Genomic DNA, 25,590 nt, shown 5'->3' on the forward strand with positions numbered 1-25,590 from the left:
AGGCGAGTCTCCAGGGCTGTACGTTACGGGGGCGTCACCAATCTGTACCAGGGTGAGTTTCCACACTAGAAGCCCTCTACATAGCCCCCCCAGCCCCCCCCCCCCATCTCCATATGCCGGTCCCTGGGCTTTTCCCCAGGTCTGTGCAGATAAAAGTTAAACCAGCCCCGCCTTCAAGGACCTTCTGTGCGATGCCCATTTGGGGCGAATGAGCGCGGATGGCAAGACCAACAGACAAGTGTTGCCCTCATCTCCTTGGATAGCACAAGATCCAGAGCTCCCTCATGGCCCAGATTCCTTGTGGTGCCCCACCCCCACCCACCCCCGCCCCCCCAGTGAGCAGCCACTGAGCTGAAGTGGGCCAGCCTGGCTGACTCCCAGGAAGATCTCTTGATGGATCACAGGAGACCAAAGGGCTCCTTTCATTTTCCATCTACCAAAAACAGTCATGGCCACCAAAAATGCCATTTCTGCAAGCCACCCAGCGCCGGGCCAACGCTGAGATCCCCCCGCATCCCCCCATCATTCCCATTAAATTGAATAGAGTTCTGAGACTTAAATAAACTCAGACATTCCAATGTCTGGATTTTTCTCTCCCCAAAGTTAGCAAATGTTTAAAAAATGAAAGAAAACAATTCACCATAAAGGACAGAAAACTCCCCAAAGAATGGGAAAAGTAAATTTACAAATTGAGAGGCTAGAAGCTAAACAAATAAATCAATAAATAAATCTGGGGATTCAGGCAAACGACCTCTTTCTTATAAGTTCATAGGATTTAGAGCTGGGAGGGACCTCAGAGAGCTCCGTCTTCCAGCCAGAAGCATTCCAAAGAGAATATAAAGCAAGGGGAAAATGGGAGTGGGAGTGGGGTGGCGGGGAGGGGAAAGGGTGTCTTTCAGGCAACCAGCAGCATCATGGGAATAGGCACTAGGCTGGAAGACAGGAAACTTCTCTAGGGTTCAAGAACCTACTCCTTCACTTGCTAGCAGTGAATTTATGGAAACTTCACTCCCCTCGCCCCCAGACTCGGTTTCCCCATGCCTTCCCACCCTGGCATCCTGTGGCATAGGATGACTTTGACATAACAAATAAAGGATTGGATCCATCTCTGAGCCCAGATTTACTAGCTGACCCTCCCTCTGCATTCTAAGTTCTCAAAGAGAATTTCTGCACCATGTGGCCCTCACTCCGAGTTCTGGCTACGTGTATCCTGGGGTTCTACATGAGAAAAAACCTCTTTACAGCCCTGACCTCAGAGAACTGCTTTGGGATCTGCTCTGTCCCCTGTGGGCCAAAGAACCTAACTTAGGCTGGCGGTGATTCTTTGGGGGGCTGAGGAGAGGGGGCCCCTTAAGCTAGCCACGTTCCTCCCTCTACTGTCCAGAAGGCAAGACAAAAGGAAATGCGAGCTGAACCCAAGCACTGCTAGAAAAGCCACACAAATGTGAGCATTTGGGACAGCCAGGTGGCACAGTAGATAGAGCGCTGAATCTGGAGTCAGGAAGACTCGGGTTCAACTCCAGCCTCAGACCAGCTCTGTGACCCTGGACAAATCACTTGACTGCTCAGTTTCTTCATCTGCAAAATGAGCTGGAGAACAAAATGGCAAAGCACTCCAGCGACGCTGGACTGACTGAATGACTGAACTGACCAAAGAACAACAGAAGGGAAAACCTTGAGGAAGCATTCACCAAGGAGGGGCCCAAACAGTTAAAGGGTCCCGCCATGCACTTGGGAAACAGACTCGGGAGAAATCGTAGCTTGGCAGGTGTGGAGAGAAGAGGGGTTGCGCACCCAAGGTGACAAAGGAGTCGGAGGAGAGACTCCCAGCACAGCCCATGAAAGGCTGCGAAGAAAGGAGGGTTTGGATTCTCCCCTTGGCGTGCTAGCTAAATGGCACGTCTTGTCGTCGTCGTCATGACTTTAACAGCCAAAGGAACAAGAAGACACACGACTCCCAAAGGCAAATTCAAGGAACAAGCATTCCTCAGTCGCCCAGGAACGTCGGCATCCTAACTGGGGCAGAAGGTTGGCCATCGCTCAACCAGCTCTCGTTTGAGAACTTCTTTGTGTGTAAAGCCCCGAGCAAGGGTTCAGGAGAGAAGACAAAAGAACCGTCCCTGGCCACAAGGAGGTCACATGGTCCAGGGGACGCCACATCGACACAGCAAAGCCAACAAAAACTGTGCAGGGGGCGGGGGGGGGGTCACAATGTTCAGGAGACGCTCTGTGGAAGAGGCAGCGTCGAGGAGGAAGGAGGACTCTCCAGGCACAGGGGACAGTGGACAGGGATGCTCAAAGACAAGAAACCGAATATCCTGGAAGCAGCAGCAGCTCAGGCAGGCCAGAGAGCAGGTACTGAAATGGCCAGTCCTCCTTGGGAGAGAGCAGGCCTTTCAGGAGAGAACAAAGCGTCCAAGTTACTCCGTTTCAACATTCACAAATTAGAGCAAATGCTGCCTCAGGGGGAAGGAACCAGGCCTGCTATCTAGAGCGAGGGACCGTCCCGGCAAAGGCAAAACCCAACGGTCAGGCACCCCCAAAGGAGAAGTGAGTCTCCACCCTGGGGAAAGCGATAAGGATAGAAGAATGGATGGAACGTGCTAGCCAGGGAAGGGATGCTTGAAAAGAAGGAAGAAGGACCTCAAAGAGACCACAGAGAAGAAGCAGCCATGAAAAGACAGGAAAACGCCGATCTGTCCTTGAGCTCTAAAGGACAGAAGAATGTAGCCCTGAGGCGAGACAAAAGACAAGGGGCCGATGGACGTCTGGGGCTTAGTAACAGGGAGGGAACTCCTGCCGGTGAAGGTAAATGGGATGATCTCGGGAAGAAGCAGGATACAGACTCGCGAGCCTTCAGCTAAGAGAGCATCGCTTAGGTCAGGGGAAGTCCAGTTGGGCGGTGGCCGAGGTTGGCTCCCTGACAAGCGAGCAAGGGAGATCGCTGTACGACAAGCCCTGTGCCACACCGAAAAGTCCACTGCCCCAGCGGAGAGTTCATTCTATCAGGGAAAGAGCATGTGTGCATATAAGTAAAATGAAATATGGGCAAAGCAAATCTGAGGCCGTTATTTCAGGGGAGAGGGCTAGCAGCAGAGGCAATCAGGGAAGAGTCCATATAAGAAATGGTCCTCAGACTATATTTGGAAAGAAGCTGATGATCCAAGGGATCGAGAAGAGGAGGGCATACATCCCAGACGTGGGACACAGCCTAAGCAAAGGTATGGAGATGGGAGACAGATTGATATGGGAGGGAAATAGCAAATAGGTCCGTTTGGCTGAAAAATAGTGAGTGAACAGGAGTAATGGGCAGCAAATCTGGAATGAAATGAGACTGATCAGGAATTCTAAGAGAAATGAAAAGGAGTTTTCTAGCTATCCTGGGGCAGAGAAGACAACCATGAAAAAAGTGATGTTTGGTGGTCGGAACCAGTGGGTTCATGGAGGATAAGGATTGTTCTATTTTTGTTTTCACATCCCCAGTTCCTACTAAAGTGCCTGGAATACAGTAGGTGCTTAATAAATTCTTAAAATTAAATTAAAATTAATTATTATATTGGTCTTAATATGGCAAAAAAGATGAAAAGACTAAACTATTCAACTCGTAGTTTGCCTTTTATTTTCTTGCCTCTAGACTGAGGAGGAACCGAAACCCAAGGTAAATGAGATGCTAAGAGGGTCCTTGAGGACCCAGCATGGGTGCCAGAAAGACTTCTGGTGTAATTGCCAAACCAACAGGGATTTCTGGAAGAAACGCCACAGATGCCAAGGAAGGGCAAATGCTACCTCAGTTTTCATCAAGGTACAATCCAGGGTCAAACCCTGACTTTGCCACCTCCTACTCTGTGACCTGCGGCTAGTCAGTTCGCCTCTTCCCATCCTCAGCTCCCTCCTGAGTAAAATGAAGGTGGTGTTGGATCAGCTGTTCTAGAGTCCTGGCTAGCCCCAGGCCCTCTGAGTTTGTTTCCACATCATGCTTTTCACCTCATTTTTCTGTGTCTTTTTTCATCCACCGTCATTTTCTCATTACTCCATGATATCTCCCCAATGCACTCATTTATCCTCCTCTTCGATGCTTCAGCAAGACATTCTTCCCTCCAAACACACCCCAGAGGTTCCGAGCCTTGCTCAAACCCAGGTCAATTCCCACCGAATTGAAAAGATGGGGGGGGGGGGCGAGTTCAGTTTCACATGCCTTGGATTGCAATACTGTCTGTCTCCTGTTTGGGATTTCAGCTAGGGAGGGATGGGAACCTGCCTCAGCCTTGCCTTGTTCCGAGCCTGAGCAGCTGGGTAAACAGACTTTTCTGCAACAACACCATGGACAGAATGGCCTGCTCCATGGAGAAGCCGTTGAACACAAAGTCTTGTCTGTTGGCCACGGAGGAGGACCAGGAGCACCTGAGAGCACTTCAGGGAAGGGGTGTATGTGGTGTGACTGGGGGGAGGGAGGGGGGAGTTGATTGCAAAAACGTGAATTTGCTCTCCCTGAAAGAATCTGCCTATTGTCCAATGGTAGCACCAAGCTGAGTGGAGCCAAAAATAATCACAGAAAAGGGGGTTACAGGAAGGATGTCTCTAATCCTGCCCTCCACCATTCCTCTATCAGCAGAGCAATAGGGCAGGGATACATATATCTTTCCTGGACACTCTATTTCGGTGATGGAAAGGCCTAGGGATGGCAAGGACTTGGGAGTCCTAGGAAGTACTCATAGGTGAGATGAGAATCCCCCTGGACAGAGCCCGTCATCTAGCCAGGCTGTGCTGTGTGAAAAAAAGCAGAGATACTTTCAGAATTTTAAATATTTCTTGGTGGGGGGTGTTTAATTTTTATCTTGTCTCCCTGATGCCTTGCACAGCTCCCAAAGCATCAGTACTAATTAATAAACACTTGTTGAATGGAATGAAACAGAATGGAAGAACAAAATCAGGGGGCTTTGCGTCTCAAATAACGGTAATTATGTGATTCCACAATTCTCCTAATAAGATGCAGAGGACGAGATGTTAAGGGTGGGCTTAGCAGCTCTCCCCAGAGTCCCTGAAGGTCCACAGCACATAGAATGAAAATGTTGATCGAAGAAACAGAGCCAGTCTGTGTGTGCTAACGGAAAAGACATCCTCCGTGCTGTTCACAGCAACTAAACAACTGGTTGTGTTTACATGGCGACAAAGCTCTCATTATAGGGGACAGGAGGCTTTGCTCAGGGAACCTCTGCTAGAATACATTCTGGAGGCCCCATAGGAAGGGACTGATACCAACAGGCCCAGAGAAAACAGGCCTTTCTTGTAATATGATATCCAAGGTTTTTTCTTCATCATGGCTTTCAGGTAATCCAATAATTCTCAGATTGTCTCTCCTAGATCTATTTTCTAGGTCTGTTGTTTTTTCAATAAGGTATTTCATGTTTTCCACTGCTTTTTTCATTCCTTTGAATCTGCTTTATTGTTTCTTGATTTCTCATGATGGTCAATTCTGATTTTTAAAGCCTGGTTTTCCTCTGTCAGTTTTTGGTTCTCCTTTTTCAAATGGCCCATTTCTTCTTGCATCACTTTCATTTCTCTTCCCCACTTTTCCTCTACCTCTAATAATTGGGTTTTGACAGCCTTTTTTAGTTGTTCCAGAATCTGTGTCCAATCCATATTTTTCTTTTGGACTTTGGGTGTGTTTCCTTTGCTTTCACTGGTTTCTTCTGTGTCTACACCTTGCTCTTTTGTCTCCATAAAAAGTCTTTAGAGTTAGGTGCTTTTTTGATTGTTTGCTCATTTTTCCTGTCTAATTATAGGTAGGCTCTGTTTTCTAGGAAGTTGGGGTACCCTCTTAAACTTCAGTCCTTCCTTGATGCTATTTTCAGCTTATTTTCTGGGTTGTTACTGTTTACCAGATGGTCTGAGGGCTGAGAGCTCTGAAAGTCCCCTCCCCTTCCTGATTCAATTGACCCTTGAGATGCTGATAGCTTAAAGACTTTCTTCAGGCTTGGATGTGTAAGCTTTTGAGCTCAGTCTGAACTTGATTAGGTCAGGTACTGGTCAGATTCTAGCCCCAGGCTTAGGCTTGTGGCTTTTTTTTTTTAAACCCTTACCTTCCCTCTTGGAGTCAATACTGTGTATTGGCTCCAAGGCAGAAGAGTGGTAAGGGCTAGGCAATAGGGGTTAAGTGACTTGCCCAGGGTCACACAGCTGGGAAGTGTCTGAAGCCATATTTGAACCTAGGACCTCCTGTTTATAGGCCTGGCTCTCAGTCCACTGAGCTACCCAGCTGCCCCATGGCTTTGGGTTTTGTATAGTTTTTGCTCTCAAAAGTGTTCTTGATTCAATAAGGCTCACCATTGATTGTCCTGTCCTGGATTTCCACCCTTAGTTTTGGGTAAAAAGATCCCAGGGAGGCTCCCCCTGAGAACTGGATACTCATCCCAAGCTCAGCCTGGGATTCTTGGCTTTGCTCTGGGCCCATGTGAATCTTCCCCCTGGGCTGGGACTTGGGACTTCTCCACAAGTTTGCAATTTCAAGGGGTATTAGTTGACTTGGACCTCTTTTTGCCTGGCAGGATCTCAAGGTCTGACTTAGCTTAAGCTTAAGTTCAGAACCTGTGAGAGCATATGTGTGGGGCGGTGGGAATGTGGTTTGCTATTGGTTTGCTCTTCACCTGCTACTATAGTCTCCTGCTAGCTCTGCTCCCCTCTCATCCCAGTTCCCCAAATGATCTCTGCCTACCTTTTGGGGTTTTTTTTTGAAGGTTGTTTCCCTCTGTCAATTTTGGTTCTTTCATTCCTATATTCATTTTGTGGCAATACTTTACTCTTGGTCAGAAAGAATTTTCATGGTGAAAGGTGTGCTGCTGCCCTAGTTACTCCTCCATCTTGACTCCACCCTCAGAAATAAAAACAGACCTTTCTCAACGGCCTTAAAAATGGGGAGGGCCACACTGTGGAAGACCCCACACAGAAAAGTCTGAGAAATTCCTCATCAGAACAGAAAACATCACCAAAAATTCAGTTCAAAGACTTACAGCAGCAAGGAAAATGGTTTCTCTCCAACCTTCCGTAGTGAGAAATATAGCTGATCACCAAGGCAAGAAGATGGGACATTCTTACCTCCAGAAGAACCAAATTTACAGTAATATCATCTATTTTGTCTTTTTAGTCTCATCACCTAGTCCAGAGCCTGGCACGCAATAGGTACACAAGCAGTGTTTGATTGAGGGACTCTCTCTCGATTCTACCTCTGACACACTAGCTGGGTGATCATGTGCCGATCATGTCACCTTTCCCAGCCTCCAGCTCCTCATTGGTAAAATCAGAATTAACCATGACTTCAGAGGGCTGAACAAGAGGCACTACTCCTTCCTTCCCTCCTTCCCTCCTCCCTTCCTCCCTTCCTTCCTTCCTTCCTCCCTTCCTCCCTTCCTCCCTTCCTTCCTTCCTTCCTTCCTTCCTTCCTTCCTTCCTTCCTTCCTTCCTTCCTTCCTTCCTTCCAACAGATATGGAATGAAGCATGTGTTGCCAAACATGGTGGCAGCCTACATTACTGAATGCACTCTGGTGGCCCCAGATAGTCAGCCACTAAGGAGCTTGGCAGTTCAAGTTCATGAAGGCTTTGACTTGAAAGACGATCATTAGTAATCCTATTCAGTTGCCTCCATGGGACCAAAGCTCTGAGATCCCTACTGAAGTAGGGAGGAGGCTGATCAACCCACTGAGTGAGTTCATCCCCAAACCGAAAAGGATGAAAGCTCTATTTTAGGTCCTGCTGAGCTCACAGGGCAAGAAACTTTCCATGAGAATCCATAGCAAGAAAAACAAAGGCAAAGAATCCAAAGGCAAATGAAACCACTGGCCAAACGCTGTGGCCCTGAATAGAAGAAGGCCAAAGGTTAATGACGAGATAGCACTTTCTTAGGCTCATGCCTGTTGTTTTTCCCGAGATCCTCTCTTCTCACAGGGTGAATATAATTTACTTAGATTTTCAAAGAGCTTTTGATAAAGTTTCTCACAAGAGACTATTATTGAAACTTGGTAACCATGGAGTGAAAGAAAAAAGTCCTATCAATGAATTCAAAATGGCCTGAGAGAGCAAACGGGAAAGAAGCAAGAGAGGAGAAATCAATGGGCAATTCTCCTGGTGGGGAAAGGTTAATTATAGAGGGCTCCTGGGACTCAGAGTGGAGCTCAAGTTCGACTTAGCCAATGACCAGGAAAGGGAAAGACCCATTCTCATTCCCCTCCATGCCCCACATATCTGATCCCCACACAGAGCTCCCATTGATTCAAAGGGAATTTGGCACAGGGAGGAGAGGCATGGGGTGAGGAAGAGAACTGAAAACCAGCAAGGACAGAGGAAACAGGTGAAGGAAGAGGGGTTACGAGGGTCATGGGGAGATCCCTGGAGGCGAGAGGGGAACCGTACCCAAATGTCAAAAGCGGAGCTGCGTGTGGGGGAACACTTGCAGAGTCGTCTCTAAAGTCATGGGGTGTGTGAAAGAGGCAAGAAATGATGATCTGAACAAAGCGGACGTGTGTGCTCGCCCAAGAGAAACGCAAGCTGCCACTTGGTTCAGGAAATCCAGGGGGTTCTGCAGCTTAACTGAGCCAGCCATACCAGAAGGATCTCCCAGGGTGGGCGTGTGTCCGTTCGCCTGGTCTGACAAGTATTTGAAAATGAAGCAGGTCGCAGGGCCAGGGGCCACGCTAAGAGCCAAGGAGCTAAAGTCGGTGCCCAGCCCTCGGGAGGCCGCAATCGAGTGGGTCGTCGTGGTCCCTCCTGGTCCTAAAGGAGCTGACGGTCTACTTCCAGGAAATGGCCCGTAGGCAGGAAAACGAATGGGAACTCTACTCCGGGCGAACACCACTGCCCCCAGGCTGACTGTCAAGAGAAAAGCTTGGGTTGGAGAGTGGGCTGTCAAGGGGAAGGACCCTCGTTCAGAGGGCCCAGACCCCGGGGCGCAGATACCAAGAGAAAGGGCTGGAGGCGACCCTCAAGGGAACCGGTCAAGCGAAGAGGCAGAGCAAGGAAGGAGGGTGTTCCAGGAGTGGGGCACAGTCTAAGCAAAGAACTGGAGGGAGACTCCGGGGGCCGGTGTGGCCAGACTGTGGAGTACGTGAAGCCAAGCAATCCTGAATGAGCCTCCAGTCCGTCAGAGTCCGATGATGGAAGGAAGGTCCTCCTTTGTCCCTGCTGTAACGGGGGCTTGTCCTGGGGAGGGGGGGGGGGCGGCCAGGCGTCTGCGGCTGCCCTCCGAGTTCTAACAGGATCGCTCCGTCTGCCGTCGCCAGCTCGCTAGTCGGGGCTTCTTTGGGACCGGAAGAGGCTCCTTCAGAAAGCCACGAGGGAAGGTCCTCACCGGTAGAGACGGCGGAGCATCCCCGCAGGCGGACGGGGCGACGTCTTCACCGTCTTCTCTTAGTGGTAAGAGGAGCCTGAAGGCAGGGTTGGCATCGGGGTTCCCAAGGCCTCGAGGCTGGCTCCCTCCATCGAAAGACGACGAGCCAGGATGAAGCTGAGCCCGTCTTCTAGAGCCCTTGAGGGGCCTGCACGAGCCCCTCCGCCTGGAGCGGGCCGCCTCAGGCCCGGGGGTACGCGGGCGGCCCCCCCAGGGGTCAGGGCCGACGTTGGTTGTTCCCAGCGAGGCTCGAGGGGCTCCGGCTCATCGGTCACAACTGCTTGCTCGGGACAGGCAGGTGCGGACACGCTGAAGGGGCCAGACCAGCCCTGGAGGCCACTGCCGGACCCTCCCACCCCCCACGCTCGCTGCTTGGGTGGCCCTGGAGACCCCTCGAGGGCTCCTCTCGGACTAGACCGCTGGGGTCCCACTCAGACAGGGCTGGGGCCCCCCGGGGATTCCTATGGGCTGACCTCGTCTACGTCCTGCTGCCCCGCTCTGGCCCCGCTAAGTGTTTCCCAGCCACCCTCGGTCAGCTGCCCTCCGGACCAGGGATCCCGGCACGTCCGCAGGCGAAGACGGACGCAGCAGACGCCGGCAGAGCCCGTCGGCGCGTTCTGAGACCCTCCCCAGCCCCGTGAAGCGGAGCAGCGGCTGCGGTCGCAGACTTGCCCAAGGTCTCGCCGCCTCAGGGCTTCCCGGGTCGGTCTGTCCCGGCTGTGGGCTGGGGGGGCTCCAGGCAGGCCGCTGCACCGTCCTGATCGCTTTGGCACCGACACAGACTTTATTGTTAAAAACGGTTAAAAACTCTACAGGCATAAAAGAGGACGAGCCGGGCCTGGGGGAGGGGAGGGCGCCCCCCTCAGGCGCCGGGAGGACCCCGCCCCCCGCCCCCCGCGGCCTCCCGGGCCCAGGGAAGGGGCTGCAGGCGGTTGTGCAGGGACTCGGCCTGCGCCTTCAGGCTCTGGAACTCGTCCTGGATGAAGTCGGTGAGGGCTTTGCGCGTCTCCAGCGCCGAGCGGTCCTCGGCGCGCAGCCGGCGCAGCACGGGCAGGGGGCTGAGCGGCCTGCCCACCAGCACGGTGATCCGGCGGCCGGCGCGCGGGAAGTAGGGCGGCGCGTTGGGCAGCACGTCGTCCATGCCCACGTGCCACAGCGGCAGGATGATGGGCTCGGCGTGGCACTCGGCCACCAGGCGCCCGACGCCCCACTTGAGGCGCGCGGCGCCCGGCCCGGCGTGCACCCGGCCCTCGGGGAAGATGTGCACCCAGTCGCCGCGGTTGAGGCGCTCCAGGATGAAGTCCATGCCGCGCTGGTAGACGCCGTCGCCGCGGCACACCGGCACGCACTTGCCCAGGCTGAAGAAGCGGGCGTGCAGCGCCCGCGTGAAGCACACGTCGGCCGCGGCCGGCGTCCAGCGCATGAGCCGCAGGTTCCACAGGTGGCGCAGCTTCAGCATCCCCCACAGGTGCGGGTCGTCCATGCACGAGCGGTGGTTGGAGACGGTGATGAGGGCGGTGCCCGGGCGCCGGCGCTCCAGCAGCTCGTAGAGCACCTCCTTGTTGTGCACGCTCAGCCGGTTCATGTACTGCGTCCAGAAGCAGCTGTACGTGCCCACGAGGCCCAGCACGGCGCCGCTGGCCAGCGTCCAGGGCAGGCGCGGCGCCGCGGGCAGCGGCCACTTCACCGGCAGCGGCATCGGGCCGGGGCCATGCCCGCGCCTGCCGCTCAGGGGCGCCTCCTAGACGGCCTCTGCCCGGCTCTTCGGCCACCGGGGGTTCTCTCCGAGCCCCGAGGGCGGGCCGCGGCTGGGGGGCGCCCCGAGCACCATGCCAGGCTTCACGCGCCGACTACTCACCGTGCCGACAGCAGCGCCACCAGCTCGGCCCGGTTCTGGACCCGGAGCGCGTTCGTTCTGTATCTGGGGTCCCCGAGGAGCGACGGCAGGTTCAGGACCTAAAGGGGGACAGGAATCGTCTGCGTTATTTCAAGTCTGACGTCCAAACCGGGGGGGCTGAGCCCCCCACTTCCAACATCCCCCCAGCCTCCCGCCCCCAGGGGAGACCTCAAGCAGCCTCCTCGGCCACCCGGGAGGTCCCGGGCCTCTGACCTCCGGCTCGTCCTCGCCACACGCCCCCCCGCTGCCAGGCTGGGCACCCCTCTGACCTCCGGCTCGTCCTCGCCACACGCCCCCCCCCCATCCCCGCTGCCGGGCCGGCACAGCTTCTCTGCCCAGAGGGAAGGAGGGTCTGGAGAGGTCGCCCCACCGGTGAAGCTTTCTCTAGGCCGCGGCGTGGCGGCAAAGACCACCATGCCAAGAGGAGGGGCCGGCAGCCCCCAGGCTCCTCGCACATCCGCCTTCCTCTGCGGGGGGCACCATCAGGGCTCTCCCGAAGGGGGTGGGGTGGGGCTGAGACAGACAGATGGACAGCCGGACGGCCGGCCCTGGCTCCGCACTCTGGGTGGGAGGAGGGCAAAGCGCCAAGGCTGGGGGCGGAGGAGACCCTCGGAATGACGAGCGGGAGGTGAGGCGGAGGATGGGCCGACGAGCCTGCGTCGCCCACCGAGGAAGAGGAGGCGCGCGAGGGGGGGTCACGAAGGCTTCCGGCCGAGGATGGTCGCCTGGACCCCAAAGGTGCCAGGGAGCCGCTGGAGCTTCCTGAGGAGGGCGTGACCCGGGCACGCCCTGGACAGGGCCAAGCACCCGGACCGCGGGCGGACTTCCTGTCCTCAGAGCCTCTGAGCCGAGGCCGGACAGTCCTCGGATTCTCGTGGCCCGGCGCTCTCTTCTGCGCTCAAGCCGTCTCTCAGGGGACTTTCTGGCCCGATTGTCAGTCAAGCCCCGGTGGAGGAGAGCATTCCCACCCCGGGAGATCCCAAATGGCTGACATCACCAGCCAGGTTTTTGTGGGACTCTGGAGGTGTGCGAGGGAGGCTGAGGCGTGTCCGGCTTGGATCCCCCAAAGTGTGTGTCTGGGAAGTTCGGGCCTGGGAGAGGCCCGACGTGAGCCGAAGGGGATACCCGAGCCGCTGCCAAGAGCAAAGGAGGGCCTGCGTGCAGGAGACAGCAGGGCAAGGAGCCACGCCTGGCCGGGGCGTCTCTCCCCAGGATCACGGCCACGCGGGCCCGCACTTCCGGCCACGTCCCCTCCCAGAGACCTGCAGCGCGGGAGGCTCGAGGAGGCCGGGGATCTGCAGGCCAGGAAGGCCGCCCATTTGGCAGAGGATCCTCAGAAGGCACTTCAGGACTCGCAGCCCCGTCATCGGAGAAGCTGCCTCCCTCACACGGGGAGGTGCTTAAGGATGCCGGATAATGGCTCTTCCAGAAAAAAATAGATGTTTACAACGGAGGAAACTGAGGCAAGCAGAAGTTCAGCAGCCTGTCCAGGGTCACGCAGCCAGCAAGGATCAGGCTGTCCTTGAACTCGGGTCTCGCCGACTCCAGAAAGCTGCCCCGAGGCCCCGTGCGGCGAGGCCGGCACCACAGGCCCAATCTCTGGGAGTAGAGCCCGGGCTGGAGGGAGCCTCAGAGAACACTGAGGAGCTCGCGCAGCATCTCACAGATCCTCGTCACAGCCCAGAGCGGTCAATGCTATGATCGGCTCCGTTTCACAGAGGAGGAAACTGAGGCCGAGAGAGCCGGCGGTGACCCAAGAGGCCCGAGATGACCTGCCTCATGTTTATGTGGTATCGGCGAGGCGTCCCCACGGGGGAACCCGGAAAGGAGGGACCGAGGGGTGCCGAAGGGGGGCGGCTGTCCGAGGCCGGGGCCCAGGCCAGAAGGGGAGCACCGCTGTCTGCAGGGGGAGGGGGCAGCAGGGCCGGAAGGACGTTGGGGGAAGCTCAGCGGAGGACAAACAAGAATCCCCATTTTAGCCTGGAAGCCATGCGCAGGCGGGCAGGCTGGCAGCTGTGGAGGAGAGCCCGGGGGCAGGGACCCAGGCACGAGCTGGAAGAGGGCTGCGAAGCATCAAAGGAGCACCTCAAGAAAGCAAGAGCACCGCCCGGGGCCAAAGCAAAGGATGGCCGCAGCCTGCGTGATCGGGTCAGAACCAGCCCCGAAACGGCATGAAGGGACCCGCCTGGGTTCACGAGGCTGTCGCGGAGCCGTATCGTGTCCTTAATGGAAACGTCTCTGCGTGCGCGTTCACAGAAAGCTTCTCCGACTGGAAGGAGAACAGAGCTGGCGTGTCCTCCCCCGAGAGGGGCCGCAGGGGACGACTCTTATTCTCCGGGGGGCTCTTGGGCTCAAATGGAGCCGCATCAAATGAAGGAAGCCCCCCGGAAGGGGAGCCCCATTTTCTTGACTCTCGCACAAGGCTGGCGTTCCCTTCCTTCGTTCTCCCTCGGTAAAGGACAGACAGGCCTTAGACGTCCCATCGGGCCGCTTGTCAGCGGCCCCTCCAAGCGGCCGGGAAGGGAGGAGTTTACGGAGAATGGGCGCAGGCAGTCTCAGGGTTAGCACATGGCAAGGAGCATTTATGGGAAGGGAGCGCCCCGGCCCGTTAGGCCAGGCATTTGTTTTAAACACACACATTTAATGGGCTCCTTGGGCTCCCACAGGCCCTATCCAACCCAGTCATCCATCATCTCGCTAGGCAAGAGAGGGAGGACAGCAGGCCCTTCTCCAAGGTGCGATTTCTCTTCCCTGCATTTGCACACTCCTATTTCTCTCAGCAACCACGAAGACAGAATGGGCCGCCCTCAAGGCAGCGCCATCGTCCTTCCTCTCCCGAGTTTGTCCCGTTATTTCGTCTTGATTTATTGCTTTAGGTTGTGCTTATGTTTTGGACACGATGTACAGTCTCCAGGAATGGCCCCCCCCCAATGACAGTCATCCCGAACAGGGAGAAGGGCAGAAAGCCAGTCAGCACAACTGAGCACCGCGTCACGCAGGTCTGAGAGCACGTGACACCCTCCTTCTGCCCCACAATCCACTGCTTCCGTAAAGAGGGGGCAGATTCTCTTCGGGCCAAGCTCAAGTTATTATAATCGGGCACGTTCCGTATCGATGGCCAAGGACGTTCTCACTGATTATTCTCATAGACCCTCACCCAGGCGGGGGAACAGGACAATTCATGAATCAGAAACCCGGCCTCCCTCCCCTCTACTACATCACAGGTCAGGATTGTGAACCTGACCTTCCCCACGGCCCCCTGGGAACTGTGGATGCCAAGAATAGCAGCAAAGGCCTTCTTTCGGTTCAGCTCAACAGCCATGGGACCTTCTTTTCTCAAAGCCCTCCAAGAAATATCCACCCTTCCTCAAGAAACCAGTTATCTGGAGGTGTCTCAACATCTTGGCTCCTGGCCATTCTCCAGTCCAGGAGTTCCTCATCTTGTTTTGGCCACAGGACCCTTGATCAGTCACACTGGAGAAGCCCAAAGAGCCTTTCAGACTGATTTCTCATCACTTCTCACTGGTCAACTCTTCATACATAATAACCATCTCCCACCTCCATTCCTTGTAAAAGATGGTCCACTACGACTAGAAAATGGGCCCTTCTCATCTCCACATTTCCAACCCTTCCCCAAAATGCTCCCTTATCCTTTCCCCTTGCCCTCCTATGCCCAGATTGGCCCATCTTTCCAAAGGTCACTCCCTTATCCCTTTTATTTCTTATTCTAGACATCCTTCCCCAAACCCTTTCTTTATACCGCAATTGTGCCCTCCTACTTCTTGATTCTCTTATCCCCTTACCTTACCCCCACTTCTTGATATGTACTCGCCTCTAGGTATCCCTTCCTTTTCTCACCCCCTTGCCCACCTTTCTCTTCCCACTGTCTCCCTAATCCCATCCTCCTTCCCTCCTGTTTCTCTACATTTTAAAGAAAAAATTTACTGTTGTTCTCTCTTTATCCAAGTTCTAATGAGAATTGGGTTCTAGTACCATCAGCCCTCTACCCTCTATTCCCCTCTCCATGGCAGTTCCTCTACTTGTTCTTCCTCTATATGAAATAGTCACTCTATCCTGCCTCCTCCTGGTCTATGCCACTACAATTTCATCTCATTCCATTCCAGTCCCTCAACCTTGGGTCTTCCATCCATACCTGCCCCCTTGAAAATACCCAGGCAATGATGCCTGGGTTCCCAGGGGCCATAGATAACATTTTCCCATATCAGAATCAAATAATTTGACTCTTTGGGTTGCTTATGATTAGTGTCTCATTACCTTTCGTTATTTCTTATAGATAAAAATTTCTGCTTAGTTTTGGGTTTTTCTCCAGGAATAGTTGAAACTCTTAACAATTCTTAAATTGTCTCTCCTTGATCTGTTTTCAAGGTCAATTGTTTTTATAAGATGTTTCATATTATCTTCTATTATTTCATTCTTTTGATTTTGTTTTATTATTTCTTGTTGCCTTAGGGAATCATTAGCTTCTCCTTGTCCAATGCTAATTCTTAATATGTTATTTTATTCCATAAGCTTCTGGATCTCTTTTTCCATTTTGTTGACCTTTCTTTCATAATTTTCTTGATTTCCTTGCATTGCTCTTATTTTTTTCCTAATTTTCCCTCTGCCTCTCTCATTTGGTTTTTGAGGTCCTTTTTAAGTTCTTTAAAAAGCTCTTTTTGAGCTTGTGGCCATTTAATGTATTTCTTTGTTGTTTTTGAAGTAGGTGTTTTTATTATACTGTCCTCTGAAATTGAACCAAGATCTTTTCAGTCCCCATAATAGCTATCAATAGTTGGGTTCTTACTCCTTTGTTTGCCCATTTTTATTTATTTTTAATTTTAGGGGCCAGCCAATAGACTTAAATACTGGATTTTTTCTGGAGTCCCAAGGTTCCTGTTGTGTTGATGTCTGTTATCTTAGGTTTCAGGATTTTTGAGTGTGTGTTTCTTCCTGGGTCCTAAGTAGTTGTTGCAGTTTTTATGAACCAGTTTTATAGTCCTGGTCCACAACCCCCTATCTTTAGTTGACTACAGGTACTCCCACAAGAGCCCCCAAGCAATTCTGCTACTCAACTGTAAGCAGCTAGTCCACCTGCCCTGTGGGAACAACCAGAGATTCTACTCTCCTGGGAGTGACCATAGCTGATGGGGTCCCAAACACTCTCCAGTGCTTGCTTCTTCCTCACTACCTCTCACAAAAAGCCAAAGCCCCAGGCAGGGCAGGTGTCTTGTCCACATTCTTCCAGCCTCCAAATTCCCTCCTTTGTTAGCAATAAGGCTTGAGCTCTTGCCCCTAGGGCCTGGGGCCCATTGCCTCCGAGGTGTCTACTCCTTCAGTCCCCTGCCATGGGCCAGCCAGCATCTCCTGAGCCAAGGCTACAGCAAACACAGTTTCTCCCAAGGCCCTCTGCCTGAGGATTCAAATCCCAGCTCAGCATACAAGGTGTGGTTGCTGATCCTGGCCTCCTGGGCTGCTTTGTGGATTCCCTCTATTTGTTCTCTTCCTGCCCCCAGGACCTATGGTGGTAGGACTGGGGCCAGGGAAGTTAGAAAACTGTCTCTCTAATTGTCCTTGGCTGTTCAACTAAGCTGCAGACTTCTATCTGTTTTGGCTCCTTTAAATGTTGATTGTATGCAATTATTTTTGGTCCCTGGTACAGGAGTAGGGAGGAGGTTAGGAGGACAAGAAAGCTTGAGACCCTACTCCACCATCTTCCCTGGACCTGTAGATTCTTAATAAATGTTTATGAATGAATCAATGATTGAATGAATCGAAGGATACTAGAAAATATATCACAACAACCAAGGGAAAAGCCTAATGGGTTTGGGGGTAGGGGAGAGTGGTCAGGTTAGCAGAGCTTTCTAAAACAAAATAACTATTCCCTTCAGCCCAGACTATTTATAGACCCTGTAAATACGGGAATTACTACTCTGGACTGGATGGTGATTCCAAATCAATGGCAAGAGGATGATATCACAGAAAGCTTCAGATTGGACCAAAACACATATTTTGCTACAAAAGGTGATACTCCTTCAAAAAGTATCTAAGCAATGGGGTTCATATCGTAAACATTGTTTTCCAGGTTCTGCTCACTTCATTCTGCATCAGTTCATACACGTTTTCCAAGGTTTCTCTGAAATTGTCCTTTTCCTCACTTCTTAGAGCACAATTGTATCACCGTCTTTTTATACACCATGTTTTGCCTGCCTTTCCCAAACTGATGGGTGTCCCATTTAGTGCTCAATTCTTTGCCATAGCAAAGGGAGCTGCTATGGATATCTTTGTACATATGAACTCCTTTTCCTCTTTCTTTGAAGTCTGGGTTATCCGTCTAGTCATATTGCCCAGCTCCTGAGAGAGAGATGAACTCCAATGTAGATGATATAAGTGCAGGTCACATAGCTGATGATGCAGACAGTTCTCCTTGAAGAAGCATAGTTGTTTCCAGTTTTGTTTTGGGGTGGCACAGAAGAAGTGAAAACAAATGCTTGTCAATTTTAAAACAGAATGTAAACCTTCTAAAGGCAAATGAACAAGTCCCTGGCACAGCGTAGCTTAAACCCCAGCCTGAAGAAATTGAAATCTGTAGAGACTTCCATTAGGGCGAGCTAAGGCGGAGATAACCAACCCCTGCAAACCACAACCATTTAGTCCACCCAAAGAAGAGAGGAAAGGCCCTAATGTATCAATATTCTAACCGTATCTGCTATCTTTGCTGACGGGATTCACACACGAGAAAACCTACCCAAAGGTCTCTAAAACTACTCTTCATTCTAATTCATTGTCTTAAAGTCAGTTCCACAGTGAGAGTGAGCGATAACGTCCCAGAGACCACAAGAATCGCACCCAGAAATCCATAAAGAGCTTGTCACGAATCCCGTAATGATGGAGACAGACAAAGAAGTACAGAGAAATTACATCAAGTTCTGCGAGTCCTCCAGTGGAGGAATCTCTCTAAATGAGCTGGTGGAGGCTCCAGGTGCTTCCCCAGCCACAGAACGGGTCAGCGCAGGGGGCGGGAGCAGCTTCATCTACTCTGGGCAAAGACCTGGGCCACCAACCACTCAACCAGTCAACGAGAATAAAGAGAGTAGGAAGAGCCGCTCGGCTCTTCCGTTCCTTCCATTCTCGACATGGCTAATGGGGAGCTGACCTTAGTGAGGCCAAGGCACCTGAATCACATACACTACATCCTTGGGAAGGGGAGGGAGGGAAGATGGGAAGCATTTAGTAATCACCTACTCTGTCCCAGACGCTAGGATAAGTGTTTACAAATACCATCACATTGGATCTTCACAACCACCTCAGGAGACACACTAGCGCTATCCCCATGTTCTAGGTGAGGTCACTGAAGCAGAAAGGGGTTTGAGTTACTTGTCCAGTCACTGAACCGGTCATGAGAGGCTGGATCTGAAGTCAGGTCTTCTGGAGTCTAGGCCCAGCCTTCTAGCCACTGTGCCATCGAGCTCTCCTGGTGCTCTGGGCTCGGAAAGTACTAGGAACCTTGTAACCTTTCTTTGAAAGCCTCTCCTGTTGGTCCGCAGTGTAACATTACTTCAGTCAGACTGAACACTGCTCAAGGAAAGGCCACCTCTCTCACCGCCCTTGATTGGCCGTCAGTACAAGTCCTCCACTTCCATGTCCATAAACTCTGAAAGTCCTTTATCTCATCACAATCTGTTATCAGGCCGCCTCACCCTGTGCCTTACAACCCTAACATTCTCTGTCTTCACTGTGACCTCCAGCCCCTCCACACTCACCGGCCCAGACCATGTTGTCACTCTCTCCTCCCTTCCCCATCTGGACCTTGGCTGAGGCCCTCTAACCGACATCGGCCTCTTCTCTTGAGTCTCTCGTCCCTTTCATAACCCAAATCTTGGCCTGCAGAGCCTAGCTTTGGAGTCTTCCCATCATCCACACTGTCCTTGCTCCTATTCACGTGTTGCTAACAAAGCCAGGAGAGACGAGGACACTTTGCTGACTGGGGCCAAAGAGATAAGCAAGAAAGAAGCTAAAGGCCTGAAAGGGATGCTAGGAAAGTTAGACATGAGGGATGCCTGGAAATTCCCAAGGTGGATCCAGTAGGGGTTCACGTGTTGCTTTGCTGGCCTGGGCACCTTAACCAAAACTGACCGTGTAGTGGAGCCTCACAAACAAATACAGAAAAGTGGGCATACTAGGCAAATCTTTTACTGACCACAATGGAATAAAAGACTATATTCAATAAAGAAGCTTTGAAGAAAAGATAAGAATGAATTTGTTATTCAGTCATTTCAGTTGTGACCTATTCTTCAATGCTCCATTGGGGGTTTTCTTGGCAAAGATACTGGAGTGGTTTGCCATTTCCTTCTGCAGCCCATTTTGCAGATGAAGAACTAAATAAGGCAAACGGGGTTCAGTGACTTGCCCAAGGTCACACAGCTAGTAAGTGTTTGAGGGCAGATTTAAACTCAGGAAGATGAATCTTCTGATTCCAAGCCCAGTGCTCCATATCCTGCATCCCTAGCTGCCTCTGAAAATGAATTAGAAACCAAATAACTTGATCCTAAAGGACTGACAAGTCAAAGAACAAATCAGAAACAACAATTTCATCAAAGAAAAGAACAAAAATGAGGCCATTTACCAAAACGTTAAGGATGCCACTGAACGGTCCTTAGTACTCTACGAGATGGGAGAATCATGGCTAAACAGTTGTCCCCTGGAGGAAGCTCTGGGGAGCTTTCATGGAGAGCAAAGGAGGCCACAGTCACGCTATGCCACTGCAGGTCTGATGCCAGGCAGCAGCATCATACAGCATCCAGCACATAATATGTTTGTTGGCCACAATAAGAGCTGCAAAGGGACCAGGGCTAATCAGGTGAGTGCCCTGCTCCTCCCTGCCCTGGGAAGATGACAGAGTATTTTCCCCTTCATTTCTAGGTGTCAGATTTTAGGAGAGATATTGAGAATGTAAAAGGGGCCCAGAGGAGGGCAACCAGGATGGTGCAAGCCCTTGAGTCCATGTTTAGGGGGAGGATCAGTTGAAGGGAGGATAGAGGGATGGGACTATCTTCAAGGAGGTAAAGCACCGCCACATGAAAGAGGCATTGCCTTGTTTTATTTGACGGTGGAAGGGAGCACTGCGAGCAATGGATGAAACATGAAGAGAGACTCGGGCTATGGGTGGAGAAAGCCTTCCTCCCAAGCACAAGAATCCACCAGTGGAATGAAATGTCCCAGGACGGGGCGGGTTCCCATTCCCTCACAAGAGACTCCAAGCAAAGGTTGAATGAATATCTGTGAATTATAAGGTCGCAGACCTGGAGCTAGAAGGTACTTTCAAGATCCTCTTTCCTGATCTCCTCATTCTGCAGAGCAGGAAACTGAAGGGTTAAGTGACTTGCCCAAGTTGCACAGGAAGTCACACTAAGAACAGCTGGGACTCTGATATGGCTCTGAGAGGCTTTAGTAAAGTGCTTTGTAAAGTTAATATGTGTATAATAAATTTATATAATAAAAATTAAAAAATAAAAATTTGCATAATAAAGATAATATTTGTAAAGCGCTTTACAAATATGATCCAATCTGATTCTTACAACACCCTGGGATGCTTCAATGGCACAACTGTTATCTCCACTAACAGATAAGGACACAGTCTCGGTTTGAACGGAGTGGCCCAACGTTCTATCCACGGAGTAAGTTAAGGGGCAGAAGCAGAATTCCAATTCCAGGAAGGGGACGCCCCACTCCGAATGTTTCCCCTTACGCTGTTCTGGAGGGGCTGATTGGGGGTGGGGGATTCTGTGCCCTGCCTTACCCTGACAGGCAGGACGGATGCTAGCTGGGGCCCGGCGGCTGGCCTCTGCGTCTGGGTCTCCCCCATCCTGGCACAATCTGACGGCCACGCTGCCGCAGAGGACTCCGGCTTCGGGTCACTCCACTGTTAGTGTATCAGGTAGACACACTGGGGAGGCTGCTCAAGCGCTCACAAGGCTCATGACCAGCAGGGTTAAGCCTCACAATGACCAACATCCACCCAAAACTACTATTAAACATTGACTTCACTGACCCCAAGTTCTTAGGAAGCCGGTGAATGTCGGCCTGTCCAGCCCCCAAGTCTGCCCACGAGACGGTCACGCAGCACTCACCTCGCTCTGGCCTGGCTGCGTGCTGGGCCCGCCGGCTCTGTGGGGCCGGGATTGCCCCGCTTGTGGATTTCAGGTTGGCGTCATCCAAAGATCAGACGCAAGTGTGCCCATTTCTGCACATGCACGCAGGACCCCAGTGACGCCGGCCGCCGTTCTTCCTTCCGCCTGTGCAGCCCACAGCTCGGGGCACCTTGTCCCAGAGGCGTCTCTGCGGACTCTCGAACGGCCTCGGCTCAGCGTGTCCCCACATGAGCAGACAACGTAATCGCGTCAGCCAGCTCCTGCTGAGGCGAAGGGTGACCCGCTGGCAGAAAGCCTCCCCCAAGGGCAGAGAGGAGCCGAGCTCGGAGAACACGGGCGGCCGAAAGGCCACAGCTCCTGGCGCCGAGTCCTCTTCTCCCCTTCACGGGGGGACGAGAAAGCCCCCCAAGCACAGCACCAAGTCCTTGCTGGGCTCATCGCGGGGCCCAGAATCCATATTTGTCTCCTGCCTCTCCGTACAGTCGTCGCCTTAAGCTGCTCCGAGCCCAGGACCCTGGCGGGCCAATGACAGGTTCAACCTTCTCCGGACCCGTCCAGGACGGACGGTCCTCCGGTCGGAGTAGCCGGAGAGCAGTGGGCCCCTCTCCTCCTTCCCAGGGGCAGCCGCAACGCCCCATTGGTCACAACTTCTGGAATGACTGGTTCTGTGGGACTTGATCGTCTGTAAAGAGCCCCAAGTTCCCAAGCACGACTCTGGTGCCGCTCCAAGCCTGATTTGGCATCGTATCCGTGACTCCCCACAGAGCAGGGTGGCGTGGCTGGCACCGGGCATCCTGAGGACTCACGCGGCGTGTTGCTTCGCCTCTGCTCTCCCCACGGAGCCGCCCTCCTCCTCCGTCCTCGGAGCTGCCTCGCTTGCACTGTGCCGCGGGCCACGGACATCCGTCAGGACCGGAGGATCTTCGCTCTCCTTTCTTCAGCCTCCAGCATGCTAGCTGACGCTCTTCGAAGGGCCTTTGTTTCAGGGACGTTGAGGGCTGCCAAGGGCCTGGTCCTGAGCGCTGCTCTGGAAAACACAGAGTACTCCGAATGCCATCACAGAACGGCATCGAACAAGAGCGTTTGAACAAATGCAAAAAGGGGGAAAGTAAAGTGGATTATACGGCAACATTCTGAAAAGGGATTCTCTATAAACAGAGGTATAAGCAAGCCTGATACCCAAGCAAGGGATCTCCTTGGAAACACCCCTATGTGTCACAAGAAAGCCCACTGAGGCCCGCCGACTTGGGGCAGTAGGGTAGTGGTCCCTACTCCACAGACTAGTCTCCCCTGTCAGTCAGCATGTACCAGCACTGCGGTATTCACTCTACAACCATGATCCTGATCCCTAAAAGAAGCAGCCCTGCCTCTGTTGCCGGCCCAGGTCTTGGAGCAGAGACAGGAGAGAATGGGATGTTATTTGCATCTGGCCACCAGTAAAGCAGGAAGACAAACACTGGAGCATTGGGGAGAACCAATGAAACGACTGACCCTGTGGACCAGGCAGGCATGAAAAGGCTCATCTCGACCGACTGACCTCTAGGACTCTCTCTCCCTTCTTCGATGACTTTGGTACTTGGCCCCCAATCTCCCCACAAGCCTCCTCTCCAATACCTCGCCCGCCCATCTCCACAGCCCGCCATCTTACTGGGTGGCTTTCCTATTCCCAATGATATGGCTTCTCCATCTCCTCTCCACATCCCGCATCTGCAGGCCTGGCTATATGCTGACTTGCCAGTCCTTAGCACTGTTCCACCTCTAAGATGTTGCAGTACCTCAAGCTCTCCTCTTCCTTTGGTGCTAATCCTGATCTCTGCCCATATCAAGACCGCTAGTCACTTAGACTCTTCAAATCACATTTTCACTCGCCTCCCTTAGCCAATCCGGATGCCAAGAACAGCCATTCGTCAGTGCTCTTGACATGCCCCTCACCCCCTTGCCCTTTCACGTCATCCATTTTACCAACCCCCAATCCTGGGGAGCTCCAACAACTACTTTCTCCACTCGTGGCCACAAGCCGCAAAGTCCTGCCTGAGAAAGGAGAAAACTGAGCTGAGGAGCTCAGCTCTAAAGTCTCCCCTCGGCCAGGCCCTTCATGTTGCTTGGCAGTCTCTCTCCTACATTCCTTAAGACTGTTTAAAGTGATTTATCATTTCCTCCAGCCCCGAACATCATCCTTCTGCTCAGCATATTCCTTTGTCTCCCAGGTTACTAAGGAGTTGGATGCTACCAGATGGAAGCTTCCGTGTATGCACTTCAAAATCCCTCTCTGTCCGCCCAACCGTGTCTCCTTCCCGACGTGCCTCAGAAGTTTGCTTTCTGATCTCCAAATATTCCTTTTCATTTCCCATCTCCAAGTCTTTGCTCATGCTATTGTGTGGACCAGGAATGTGCCACCCCACAATGACTCACCATACTTCAGATGTGGCTTGAGCAAGCAAAGGAGGCCTGCCACTCCTGACAACAATGGCAAGAGCAAGGAGAACACAGAAACAATGAGAACAAACAACAAGGGCAATAATGGCCACCACAGAACAAGAGGACATCCCTAATGATGATGGCAACAATAAGAACCCGATAAGGACAATGAGAACAACAATGAGAAGGAGACCACACTCCCAACAGTCAGAACAATGACATCGTCAACAACTATGGTGATGGCCGTGCCAAGAGCAACAAACGGCAACAAAAACATCTGCGGAACAACTTGAGAACCGCATCAACAACAGTTTGGAACAATAACATCAATGATCGTTGCCATAACAATGGCAACCGTGGCCATGACAACCATGACATCAGCAACAGGGATGACGATAGCAATGACAACAAGAATAGCTATAAGAACAGTGACAGCTATAGCAATGACAATAGTAGTTAGAACAATGACCGTGATAACAACAAGAGCATTTAAATAGCACTTTAAAGTTTGCAGAATTGTTCAGATGGCTTAACTCATTTCATGATCCTGCGAGGAAGATGCGATTATTATCCCCATTTTACCGATAAAGTAACTGAGGAAGACCGAGGAATAATGACTTATCCAGGATTTGAACTTAGGTCTTCCTATCTCCTGGGCCAGTGCTCTACCTTCTGCTCCACAGAGAGGAACTCCCTCATTCTGGACAACATGCCTATATTGATGCCACCTGAGATCACAAGAAAGTTTGAGACTTCCATGTCAACCTGTCAACTCCTGCCACTCTTGAAATCCTCTGAAGACCTCAGCATACAGACCAGGGCCAGCCTTGTCCTTGGGCAGGTGCGAGGGGTCTCAAGATGACAAAGCAAGAGCCCCTGCCCCAAGGAAACGGGGTTGCTTGCCAGTCCTTGGGTCAGTTCAGAATCCACCTCCCAGGCCGTGGCATCCCCTTTCCCAGAGGGTAGTCATGGGTACCCTATCTGGAGCCCACAGGGAGTCATGTGAAGGCTTCTCTCCTCATGCCTGAGCCTCCGGGCCCTCTTGTCTTTGTCTTGTATCAAGACTAAACTGTGAATAAGGCCCAGGGTTTGCTCTTTCTGTTCCAGAACCTGGGCTGCTAACAAATGAAGGGAAATGCACTTATTATGCCCTTACTGAGCCTGGAGTGAGTCAAGAGGGGTGGGGAGAGAGACAGAGACAGACAGACAGACAGAGGGACACAGAGAGGCAGAGAGCGGGGCTCCCTAATCTTTGTTGAATGAACGAGTGAATGAGTGACTTCATTCCCAGGTTGTGAAGGAGAGCCGATGGAAGGTGTTTTCAGGACATCTCAGAGGCAGCAAGGATGGCGCAACAGATTGAGTGCTGCACCTGAGCTCAGGAAAGCCTGAGGTCAAATCCAGCCTTCACTACTTAGCTTGCCTTCCCCTGTGTCTGCCTCAGTTTCCTCCTCTGTCCCACATGGTCTCGATGATCCCTTCTAGCTCTTGAACCATGATCCTAGGAAGAGGGGCTGATCAAGACAACACAAGCCCTCGGCAGCAGATTCAAGTCCTGCCTCCAAACCCGGTGTAAGAGCCAAACATGGTGTGCCACGGAGCCTTCCTGGCCCGGCCCCTTCTCACAGCCATCAGCCCATCCATTGATAAGCCGTCCCGGGGCGGTAAATTCATGGCCAGCCGTGCCGCTTTGGCAGAGAGATCTCACAAAATAGTTTTCTTTATGGTTATTTATGAGGAAGTTCAAAAG

At 52.4% G+C, this 25,590-nt stretch overlaps 1 protein-coding gene across 9 annotated transcripts in view; it reads right to left on the reverse strand.

The window, feature by feature from the left end:
* The window catches only part of SUGCT (succinyl-CoA:glutarate-CoA transferase), a 488,805-nt gene that overhangs the window by 337,122 nt on the left and 126,093 nt on the right, over positions 1-25,590 (reverse strand). For 5 of the 9 annotated variants that reach the window (XM_007500632.2, XM_056804130.1, XM_056804128.1 and 2 more), the window contains exon 10: positions 11,236-11,333. In XM_007500632.2, the coding sequence (XP_007500694.2) occupies positions 11,236-11,333 (98 nt within the window). Of the gene's footprint in view, positions 1-10,142; positions 11,334-18,512; positions 19,466-19,897; positions 20,067-25,590 lie in introns of those variants that run through there. The other 4 variants (XM_056804131.1, XM_056804132.1, XM_056804133.1 and 1 more) reach the window with 4 other exon arrangements.

The sequence above is a fragment of the Monodelphis domestica genome, chromosome 7 (assembly GCF_027887165.1).
Source record: "Monodelphis domestica isolate mMonDom1 chromosome 7, mMonDom1.pri, whole genome shotgun sequence".
Classification (NCBI taxonomy): Eukaryota; Metazoa; Chordata; class Mammalia; order Didelphimorphia; family Didelphidae; genus Monodelphis; species Monodelphis domestica.